The sequence below is a fragment of the Aedes aegypti genome, chromosome 1 (assembly GCF_002204515.2).
Source record: "Aedes aegypti strain LVP_AGWG chromosome 1, AaegL5.0 Primary Assembly, whole genome shotgun sequence".
Lineage (NCBI taxonomy): Eukaryota > Metazoa > Arthropoda > Insecta > Diptera > Culicidae > Aedes > Aedes aegypti.
In genome coordinates this window covers 98,842,252-98,854,373 of record NC_035107.1, presented here as the reverse complement: position 1 = coordinate 98,854,373, position 12,122 = coordinate 98,842,252, and the positions used below count along the sequence as shown (strand labels likewise).

The 12,122-nt window shown below is 38.9% G+C and overlaps 1 protein-coding gene across 3 annotated transcripts in view; it reads right to left on the bottom strand.

Annotated features, from left to right (window-relative positions):
• Positions 1-2,533: 2,533 nt before the first annotated feature.
• LOC5580119 overlaps positions 2,534-12,122 on the bottom strand; it is a 61,277-nt gene continuing 51,688 nt past the window's right edge. For all 3 annotated transcript variants that reach the window (XM_021843504.1, XM_021843490.1, XM_021843499.1), the window contains exons 3-8: positions 8,748-8,841; positions 8,132-8,235; positions 3,661-3,768; positions 3,360-3,594; positions 3,180-3,300; positions 2,534-3,114 (exon numbers count right to left, since the gene is read on the bottom strand). In XM_021843504.1, coding sequence (XP_021699196.1) covers positions 2,706-3,114; positions 3,180-3,300; positions 3,360-3,594; positions 3,661-3,768; positions 8,132-8,235; positions 8,748-8,841 — 1,071 coding nt within the window. In that variant the 3' untranslated portion in view covers positions 2,534-2,705. The remainder of the gene's footprint in view (positions 3,115-3,179; positions 3,301-3,359; positions 3,595-3,660; positions 3,769-8,131; positions 8,236-8,747; positions 8,842-12,122) is intronic.

The window sequence follows — 12,122 nt, the reverse complement described above, 5'->3', positions numbered from 1 at the left end:
TACTCACAGAATGAGTGCGACCTACACAGAATTTCCTCATTCTGTGTAGTTTTACAACATGCGCTGCGTGGAGCTGGCTTAGCGTGTATACTTAAGAGGAAAATAACCATCATCGTTTTACAAATGTTTCAAAACCAGTTTTTTTTTTTGCTAAATTTTGAAGCAATGTTCAAGAAAACCTATCATTACATTGCACTTGCTCTCTCGAATGCAATGATAGATTTTCATGCGGATTCATGGACATTTTTATAATTTTTGATGATTGCTGATGATTGAATGATAGATTCTTGAGCCTTAATTTTGGGCAAAGTCAACTCAAAAAAGTCAAACTCAAAAGAAAAAAAAGAGTATGATGAGAATGTGATAGCCGAGGCGCAAAACTGTATGGAACAGAACGATATGCGACGAATCTATGAAACTGTCAATGGCGTGCGGAGAAAGTCAGCGCCGTCTCCCGTCATGCAAGACCGTGGAGGTAATTTGCTGACAAATAAAACGATGGTGGCTGCCAGGTGGAAAGAGCACTTCGAAACGTTACTGAATGGAGGGAACGATAGCGCATCGGAGAACAGAATGAACATCGACAACGATGGTCAAGCTGTGGAGCCTCCATCACTAGATGAGGTTAGGAAGGCGATTAAAGAGCTGAAGAACAACAAGGCTGCTGGGAAGGATGAGCTCCCGGCCGAACTTCTCAAGCACGGTAGTGAGCAGCTGCATATAATAATTCACCATATTCTACAAAGGATATGGGAGGAAGAAGAACTGCCTGCTAGCTGGATGGATGGCCTCATTTGCTCTCTCTTCAAAAAAGGGCATAGATTGGAGTGCGCCAATTACCGAGGATTAACGCTCTTCAATTCGGCGTACAAAATAATGTCACGTATTTTGTTCAACAGATTGAGATCGCTTGAAGAGTCCTTCGTCGGCGAATACCAAGCTGATTTTCGTGAGGGCCGATTGAAGTCGGATCAAATGTTTACCCTGAGACAGATCCTCGATAAATTCCGGGAGTACAACTTGCAGACTCATCATCTGTTCATTGATTTCAAGGCGGCGTACGATTCAGTTAAAAGAAACGAGTTGTGGGAAATAATGATGGAACATGGTTTTCCGAAGAAGCTGATTAGACTGATTCGTGCAACGTTGGAAGGATCGAAATCAAGTATACGGGTTGCGGATGAGATTTCAACATCCTTCGTAACCTTAGACGGATTGAAGCAGGGCGACCTATTGTTCAACATAGCGTTGGAAGGAGCAATAAGGAGAGCTTGCGTGCATAGGAATGGCACTATTATCACACGTTCGTATATGCTCCTTAGTTTTGCGGACGATATCGACATAATCGGGATTGATCGCCGAGCCGTGGAAGAGGCATACGTGCCTTTTAAAAGGGAGACAACGCGAATTGGGCTCATTATTAATACCACAAAGACAAAGCACATGGTCGCTGGTAGACATCGTTTGCCCATAGGTGATGTTGGTAGTGATGTTGTGATATTTTTGAAGTAGTTGAAGAATTTGTGTACCTTGGAACTCTAGTGACTTGCGATAATGATGTTACCCGCGAGGTAAGAAGGCGTATTACAAGACTCTAATTCTTCCGGTAGCTCTGTACGGCCACGAATCTTGGATGTTGAAAGAGGTCGACCGGAGAGCTTTTGGAGTCTTTGAACTTAAAGTGCTGCGAACAATACTCGGCGGTAAATTGGACAATGGCATCTGGCGGCGTCGCATGAATCACGAGTTATAGTCTATAACGAAATGGATATTGTTAAGCATATAAAGCACGGCAGGATGCGGTGGGCTGGGCATGTAGCTCGCATGTCGGAGGAACGTCAAGCTAAACTAATATTCAGCAGAGAACCAGGGAGAGGCCGTCGCCTCCGTGGAAGGCCGCGCACCAGATGGCTTTTTGCAGTTGAGGAGGATTTAAGGTAGCTTAACATTCAGGGCGACTGGAAGCGATTGGCCCAGGACCGTGTCCTATGGAGAAGGCTTCTTCATTCGGCGTAGATTCAACGCAATAGCACGGAATTGTTGCCCGTCAAGTATCAAGTATCTACTCAAAAATTAGGTAAAATGGTTTTTCCGTGTACCCAAATTTGCTTCGTTAGGGATGCTCGAAATATTTGTTCTCAAATACATGTGTTGATAACAAAAGCATATAAGAGAAAGAGTTTCGAAAATAGGATGAGCCATCACTGAGATATAGCCGATAATCCATATAGATGTTTTTAATACCGGGTCTCTGCGTTACATTTTGGATTGCGGGGCTCCTAGTGTTAATAGGTGTTAATGGGCTTTCGTATGATATTTAAAACTCAGGGAAATCAGGAAAAAATATAGAACGAACTAAATTTTTAATTGACCGTGGTCTTTGGTCAGACACATCCCCGTCTCCCAGAAATGACCACGTGGTTTATGGACGGCTTATTATAGTGGTATTGTGCTTTATACATTTCGGTTTGACCATTCATGGCTCAATGAAGGATTTCTTTCTAACATTTCGGACAAAACTAAATGTGCAATGTAAGCTTAACGTAATATAATTACAAGTATAACGATTGATATAAAATAAACCACAAAAGGTTGAACCTAAGCAAACAAAGCCGTGTGCAAAGCTTGCTGCGTTACAACCAAATATTGCACCTAAAAGCATTAAATGCAGGATCGAACCCCCTCATTCTAGCACATATGATCACTTAATCCTTAATAACCAGCGGCATCACAACAAGCGGGGCGTTGAATTTCGGATTGTCCGAGTACAGCGACCAAGTGCGCTTCCGGCAGTCGAAGATACCCACACAAACCGTCTTGATGATGTCTTTGGCATCCTTCTCGCGGAACACGGTATGCTCCTTGGCGCTCTGATCTCCTAGCATTCGTATGACGTCGTTCAGGGTTTTCGGTGCATTGAACGACTTGAATGTCTTCATACGTTCCACGCTGGAGTCGATGATCAAACCGTTTACCTCCGGAACCGGCAACCGAAGGTACATGTTGGCATGGACAATATGCTCTCCGGGACTGGCCGTTAGAATGTTAAGCTGCGACTGATCCCGCTCGGCTGGTCCCATTTCAGCATTGTGGAACAAACGGTCGCCATCTTGTCTGTTGAATGAGTTTGACAATCTAGATTTCTGAATACTCAATCATAGCAGGCTATTGATACTCACTTCAAGAACGTCATATTAACGGAGCAACCATCGGCAGCGCCTACTCCGTTGTCCCGAAGAATTAGTTGCGCTTGCGCAAAGTTCTCCGCTGAAAGCAGAGCACGTGTGATGAAGTGACGAGCTGTAATACAAAACGGTTTCCTTGAAATTTATGAATTTATGAATTGTAGAATAACATACGAGTCTTGCCGCTGTACAGCTTACTAGCACTGAGAGTATTGATCGAGAACACCAACCCATGGTGGTTGTAGTTCATGGTATACCCCGGAAGATGGCCCGCATAGCAAAGCGAAGTGAAACGCTCCTCTGTCACATTGTACTTGCCCTGAGGAGAGTCCGATACGATGTGAGCCGAAACGAAGTAGTAGTGATTGAGAACTTCGCTCAGGGCATCTTCGGTATGGGCTAGGATTTCCTGTATGGTGTGGAATTCGATTGAGTTATTCATTGGATCATGTATAAGGTCATTTAACGAACTTACGCAGTCCGGTTCATTGACGCAAACCGTTGAGCATCCAATCGGTTGATTGATGCTGTTCTTGCCTTCAACGGCTACCGGTAGAATCTCGTCCATGTGCAGTAGAAATAGCTATAATTAAATGGAAAAGAACCAGAATACAGAAAAGTGTTTAATTACTTCGTTATAATATCATTAATCGCATACATCTTAAATACATAGCTAAGCGTGAACCGGTTCAACATTATTCGCACGGTCACACGCCTACTCAGATGTGGGAGGTGTTTTGATCTTGGATGCTAATGTGAACCAATTACCGATACAGTTGCCAAGTTCAATGTTCAATCCTAGGTACCTAGATGATTGAGCAGTAAGCACTGGCGATTAAAAATAACATCCAGTTATGCGGGAAAAGCAATAGTAATTTGCTCTATGTTTTCATGAGTGTTAAGGCGATGACTTGCTATGGTTTTGGCCAAGGTTCTGCAATATATTAAACAATTGCGAATTGGATTATTAAGTAGGCGATATATGTGCATTGGACTGATGCAAATTATAAGCATTTTGCTTGCCTGTTTTTAAACGATGTCAATTGGTATAAATATTTAGGTTAAGTAAATTGGAAGCGAAATTTATTTTTTTTTCTCTTATGGGCAGGTAAAATCAACCCACCTGTAAAAATTTTGAACTGCTACGGCATGAAAAATGTAATATGTTGTTAATAAAATGTTAATTGAAGCTTAATTTTGTTTTACCAAGTAAGGATGATAGTGTTGTCTAACACAGAACACAGATATATAAAAAAAATGAATGTAATGTTTGGAATGGTACTAAAAATGAATAAAAAAAAGTTAATAACACAGTAAGTTATAAAACGGCTCCCTAGGGTCGATCCACTAATTACGTAAGACCAGTGAATCAAAATATTATCATCAAAATAGACAAAAAAAAAAACAAACAACAAAGCAAGCTCGCTCACAACCGTTTGTCGTAACTGTTGCGGATGAGGACACAATGAAAAGCAAAATTGTCATGACAATCACAGAGCGTAACATTGTTGCAACCTTTTCAACTCGCAATCAATTAGTTATTTTAAACACAAAACAAAATTTGTTTCATGGATGCTGTTTGATAATGTGTCAATGTTTACCAACACGGAGAAAGTTCTCGAAAATCGCAATGCAAAGCCCAGAAAATCGATGCGCACGTGGTGATCGATCTTTGTCATATTCTGTTCAAGTGATGGTAAACTCATGTTGCGGAATAAAATTGTTGCAACAAGAATAGGAGGTGACAATGTCTTTGTTGCTGCGCATTGGGTGACAATTGATTCACTGCGTAAGACAATTTTCGGGGTTTTTCGACCCCCTCCCCCAATGGTACACTCAAGAAAATATCTTCCTTCAATTAATGTGAATTTGCACATACATTGCTCAAATTGCCAGAATCATTAGTCTTATTTGTGTCATATTTATAGCATTTGAAACATATTTAAAGTATGTGCAAGTTATACGTTCTTCAGAAGAACATTGTGCAAAAAGTATGGCGTCTGAGTAAAGGTAGTGACCTTGTGAAGCTGTATTTATCCAGCGATATTTTGGCTGCATCGGAAAGTATATTTGCTAAAATTCAATACTTTGATATTGTTTTAACTTATGTTTACTTCTATGCAGATGGAGGCATCGAATTCAATCAGATAGATGTAACAGCAAAGAATGATTACAAACTGATGAACCCTCTGCCCACAGAGATTGCGTAGAAACCCAATACGACCCCAAAAGATGGTAATTTTTGGTTTGTCTTCTTCTGCTGCTCATTCTAATTCATAGTTTCATCATTCATATTGAAACTGTCAATAAACTGTATTTATATTCACTTATTTGTTTTCACTTATTATTGGATTTAACAAAAAACACCTAAAAACGTTCATTGAAATGATTTGTTCGGTCAATATACTCCATTGAAGCCGCCCATGTAAAGTATGTGTCTGGATTATGGATTGGATATGAAATAATCATGCTTTCAATGGAAATTAAGATTGGCGACAATCCATTGATTACGCACATACTTTCCATATGCAAACCCTCATTGCAAAAATCCATATGGGTTGGCACATGAATCAAATGAAGACATTATCTTGAGTGTAAGATTTTGTTTATGAAAATCAAAAATAAATTATATGACGCGTAAGACATCTCAAACCCCCCTCCCCCCATAAACTCTTACATAATTAATGGATCACCCCTGGAAGCAATTCAAACTAAGCAGCCACTTTGGGGTGCTACTTTGTGCAACATTGTATTGCACCAACAATGCAACAAAAAGCTACCTGTACTTGCTTTGATCATCCTAGACCGCATGGTTAATTGATTACTCAAATCTCAATTAGGTCACACGCGGATCATTTATCGCATCATTAGCCGATGGGAGACAACATATCGGCATCGCTATTTTAATAAGCGATTTCGATATCATCGAACAAGTGGCTTGCCCGCGCAAAAGTGATAATTGAGCGGTTTGCCACCCGATATTAACTCGACGCAGTGTGTAATTGCCACTTGACTGACCATCGAATGCGATGGCAACTCAATATACGGGAGGGAGTTGTTCCATGGAGGAAGATAATTGTAGATTAACTTTGTTGTCAGATCGGTTAATTGTAATTATTTGTCATGTTCAATTAGCGGCCGCCGGAACCAACGCCTAATGTGGATTATGTTTTATTATCGCCAAGGGACATACAGTGGCTCAATTTCATATTCGTACAGGATACTGGTTCCACATCAAGTTGGTAAAAAACTATTAAATGAAGTATTGGGCTACAAATACTTTATCCACATTGAGGGTGGTAGGTGTCATCTATTGTTTGCCAATCACAAAATGTTTCCATTTGCATTCATCTTTGGATTATTAGAAAGGTATTGAATTGATGTCTGGAATTCACCCAATTCCATATTCGTACACCTACCAAAATTCAAACGCACAACGTTCAAAACTAAATTTAGAAGCTCTATTTGATTACTGAAGTGCTTTATTATGATGTTCAGATGTAGTGAAGTACATTTGGACAATTTATTAGTGGACATATATAAAATTTAGGTAAACTTATGAGAAATGCCAGTTTTCCAATGATTTTTGCTATAAAATCCAATAATTCGAACAATTACGTTTATTTTTGTCATGGGACCCAATCTATAGATTATACTCGTAAGCTCTGATAGAAATTTAGTTGAAATATATACACTTTACAGAAATCATAAACAGTTATTATCCCTTTTGAATTCAGAAAATTGTTGTGCCATAAGTTCAAAACTCTTCTAAAATTATATTTTTAATCAATGTAAACCAAATTTTCATTCTAAACAACAGGTAAATGTTAATTTCGAATTTGTCTGTAAAAATAATTTGAACTACGAACTTCGTTTTACAATAAAGTACCCTAAACTACGCTGTACATACCTCCACATAATTGATGTCATCGTAATATTCAATTATCTTTGAAATAATATTTCAATTATATTCAAAATAGCACCCTATTTTGCAATTTATTGATTTTATAAGAAAAAATACAAAATAACTTGAATGAGCAGAAAGCATTGATACACTATTTAATAGAATATATCCTGTTGTTTTCATCATTTTAAAAACACGTTTGTGTTGCGGTTATGGCAATAATATTTATTCTTTAAATCTCTATAATCATATTTGGTAGTAAAATGTAAATTAAAAATGATAATTACGCAATGTTTTGATAGGAACATTAACTATGGATTGTGTATATACATTTAGGAGCCAAACATAAAGAAATTGACTAAAATTTTTGGTTTTGGATTTGTTATAAATATTATATTACCTATGATTCAGAAGTATAAGTTGTCGATATCCACTCTTAGCTACTCTAAAACTGATTATAATTTTTTGAAACTTGTGCAATATTCGCAATTATCATTCTTAAGGAAGTGATGATAAAAAAAATGCAATTTATTGTTCGACTTACCGAATATTTTAGCAAAAAACATGGGAAAACTGGTATTTTTCTTAAATTTACTTAAGTTTCAAATATGTCCGTTTATAAATTTTCCAAATGTATTCTACTGCATCTGAACAACACAACGAAGAGCTTAAGTAGTCATCTAGTCCATTAAAAATTAGTTTTGAATGCTGTATGTTTCTTTTTTGTTAGGTGTACGAATATGGAATTGGGTCAATTATAGACACAATCTCAATACTTTTCCATTATTCCAGAGATTTAAGCAAATGAATACAGTTTGTCATTGCCAAGCAATGGATGACACCTATAACCTTCATTATTGATAAAGTATATCAAAGTCCATGCACCATTTAATAGTTTTATACCAGCTTGATGTGAAAGCAGTGCCCCGTACGAAAATGAAATTGAGCCACTGTAGGTTTATATCGCGCGCAGTTCATTAATGTCGCCTAGAATTAAAGTCACTGGTGGGATTTGATTTATTATCTAGGTATACTAACGAACCTTATGAAATTCAACTTGTGCGCCATCTGCTGTACCCTCCATCTCGCGGATGTACTGTGGGAAAGATTTTTTCACCGATTCAAGCGTTTCGTTGTACACTTTTCCTGTAAGGAAGTAAAGACATCTTATTGAGAACGTTACAAATGTAGGAAACGTTTCCTTGATAAGCCGTTAAATCAAGTAAACTTAGATTAACAGCTATTGGAAATTAAAAAAAAAACTTTGTAATTGGCAAGCATATCTCGCGTTTAGTATTATAAGGGCGTAACTCCAGTGATCGATTTTCTCTTTAGTTAATTATTTAGCCGGGCGACTGTTTTCTACTGATATTTTTGACTAAGTAGAAAGTATTCATCTTCCTTTATCGTACTTCACCGTAAAATGTTTCGGAAACCTATTGAATTTCGCGTAATAATGCATAGATAAAATCGACGAAGAGAAATCGATCACTGCAGATACGCCTGTATGATACTCAACTCGAGATATGAATGATCACTTTTCTCTTATAAAACGGCTCAGCAGTATTGAACTATTTTATCGTATGGTAATGTGATTACATGTAAATTGGTAGCCGTTACGCTTAGACTAACGCCAATTATGGCGCATAGATACTCACTTCCTTCGTCGGTGTTGTATAGAGGCAAATAGGTGTCGTTTAACGGTCCGGATAACTGCAGGAAGTTTTTGATGATAGCCGCAAACGTTCGACCCTGAAAGGTAGGTAGAAAGGAAAACAGTATAAATTAATTATAATAATAAACGAGCTGATTATCTGGTACATGACATAATTAACAATAGTGTTTTGTATAATAAATCATGGAATAAGACAAACTTATCGATCATTACTGTTTCTTGATGGAATCGAAAAATCGGATCAGCTTGCCTATAGGTCAATCAACTCACGACCTTAAACCCTTCCCTTGATAATATCTATCACACAGAGAATCGTTTGTGCAAGTCCGAAGGTCGTGATCGCGAATTCTGGTCAGTTTCTAGGAAGACATTTACGATATCTGCTGAATCAATCGTTAGGTTGATCGAGCCTTTCACCTTCGGGCAGGTTGAGCCTTAAAATGTTTATATAACAAAACAAACACAGCGATTTATCGCAATATCTAGCGGAAAACTGTGAGCTAAACGTGACCTAATGGTCGAACTAGTTTTTTACAAGAACAGAGAAGCAAGGAGAAATGTTTTCAGTGAAAATTTATTATCGAGCTTTGCTAAACCAATTATATCGCTAATTATGTAAGGTTTGCGGTGACGAGTAACGTTTTTACGTAATCTCGGCTATAATAAGAAGCTGAGAGTAAGAACTGCCATTTCGAAAATTGCTCGCTTTGCGTTTACTACTGCTAATACATGCAAAAAAATGTGCGGTAAAAACTACTATTTTAGGGGGTTAACTTAAGCGCTCGCACCGGCAATTTTCAGCAGACCAGAAATGCGCTTGATTTTACCATGTCTGTTGTCGAAATTAGATTGTTGTAAATTATTTCTGTCAAATGTACCAGTAATGGAGTGAGATGCACCGTAAACATAGTAAATTGGTCTGAAATTTCATGGTAGTTTTAAGAATGGGTGTAGTCAGCTAAAATAGTAATTTTTACCACAGATTTTTTTCCCGTGTAGGAGAAATCTCACATAACTTGTGATCTCGTCCTAAAAGACATTGTTAACCGAGTGTGTAGCTCCTTGTTTCTAAGCAAATGAATGAGCCAAGGTAAAAACTATCACCACTGGGAGATAGAGGAGGATCTTCTCTTCATCGTAGCATTGTTGAACAACATGTAAATCCATTCGTGTGCTCGGTTACAACATGCTACATTAGGGTGATTCGAAAAATCGTTTTTGCTCCACATCACTCATTCGATTCCAGATCAAATGCTGAGTGTCCTCCCAAAATTGAGCTCATTTGGATGAAAATTGAGACTGCACAAGCCCTTCAAAGTTCGTCCATGTGCTCTTGACGGTTAGAGCTACGTTGATACTGTTAGATATTTGTCAACTACAACTTTGCCGAAGACCGTGCTCAAATCGAACGCCTCAGTAATTAGTTATTGATTTTTGTATGAGTTGAAAATCTTCGGCTATGATAATCAGCTGCTCTGCATGCATCATTGGATGTATGCAGGGAAACATAGTAGGGGAAAAGCACTAATTTTCGACCTACAAGAATTTTGTGCAAATTTTCGGATTTCCATACAATGTAGGCCAAAATCGTATGGATGGGTCGAAAATTCGTGTTGAGTCGCAAATTGGAGCTTTTCCCCTAGCCATGATTTGTGTATGCTATCTTTCGCGCTAGATTAATTGATGTTGCTTGTTCAGAAGATAAATGAGCACTGTTGAAGAATTTGGATTTACATCAGTAACTAATTACTGAGTCAACCGATTTTAATATGGTCGTCCGCAAAATTGTAGCTGACAAATGTATCTAAAAGTATCAGCTTAGCTCTAGTCCGAAAGAGCATATGGACAAACACTATGACCCATTAGACTGATGCAAATTTTGAAATTTTTGCTCCCCTATGCTTTAATAGGGGAGCAAAAATTTCAAAATTTGCATCAGTCTAATGACCCATTAAATGAATTGCTTGCTTTTCCCATAGTAATTCCCATACAAACTTTGAAGGGCTTGTGCGGTCTCAGTTTTCATCCAAATGAGCTTAAATTTTGGGGGATACTCAGAATTTAATCTGGAATTTAATGAGTGATGTGGAGTAAAACAATTTTTGAACCACCTTATTGCTAAATACTTAGTTACCAATGACTTTTAGGGCGAAATCATAAATTAAGCGAGAAATAATTGGAAAGCACGTAACGTGTTGATTGGAATCTCCCAGACGCTTCGAATCCCGGATACCGGCCTTGATTCATTCAAAAAATATTATTTCGACAACTTTTATGCATGGAGAATCTAGGAGACTTCGCAATTATGGATTCTGTACGAAAAATATCGGAATTTAGTCTAAAACACCGTAACAAAACGGCCACAATTTGTAGCGTCCGGCAATCCGAAGTAGCACGGTATAATACGTGTTGTTCTAACAGGTTCTAACCATCTTAGGTTTCCATTCGTTCTGTACGTTTTTGTCCTGATTGGCCCCGAATTCTTGAGTATAACTAGCGCCAGGAGCTTACGCTTGCTGGCAATTACAGCCGTACCCCCTATGCGGTCTGAATATGTGTGAACCAACTGATCATTCCTTCGCTAACAGTCTACCAAGGAGCCATTTTACCGACCTTGATACCTCGATGGCTACAGTGTAGCGTCACGCCATTGCCGAGCGTATTGTAGAGCTCCATCTTCGTCGGTCTTGGGCGAAACTTCTCCAGTTGCCCCGAACGTTTAGGGTCGCCACTGCGTACAGCCAGCGTATTCGTGGTCTTCCCCGAAGCCGCTGACCTCTACCAGGTTCCCTGCTGTATATTATTTTCGAAATTCATTCTTCTGACATTCGCACTAGGTGACCAGCCCACTGAAGTCTGCCGTATTTTACACGCTTGATAATATTCTCATCTTTGTTCACTTGATACAACTCGTGATTCATGCGTCTGCGCCACACACCATTTTCGAGTTTTCCACCGAGTATTGTCCGCAGAACTTTACGCTCGAAAACACCGAGAGCTTTCCGGTCTGACTCTTTCAACGTCCACGCTTCGTGCCCGTAGAGAGCCACCGGAAGAATCAATGTTTTATACAGGGCGAATTTTGTTTCAAGTTATATTCCCGGAATTTGTCTAGGATCATTCGCAAGCTAAACATCTGGTCCGTTGTCGAGCGGCCCTCACGAAAACCAGCATGGTATTCGCCGACGAACGACTCTTCGAGCGGTCTCAGTCTGTTAAACTGGATGCGTGACAGAGTTTTGTACACCGAATTCAGCAGGGTCATTCCTCTGTAATTGGCACACTCCAGTCTGTGCCCTTTCTTGTAGATAGGACGGATGAGGCCATCCAACCAGCCGGTGGGCAATTCTTCGTCCTC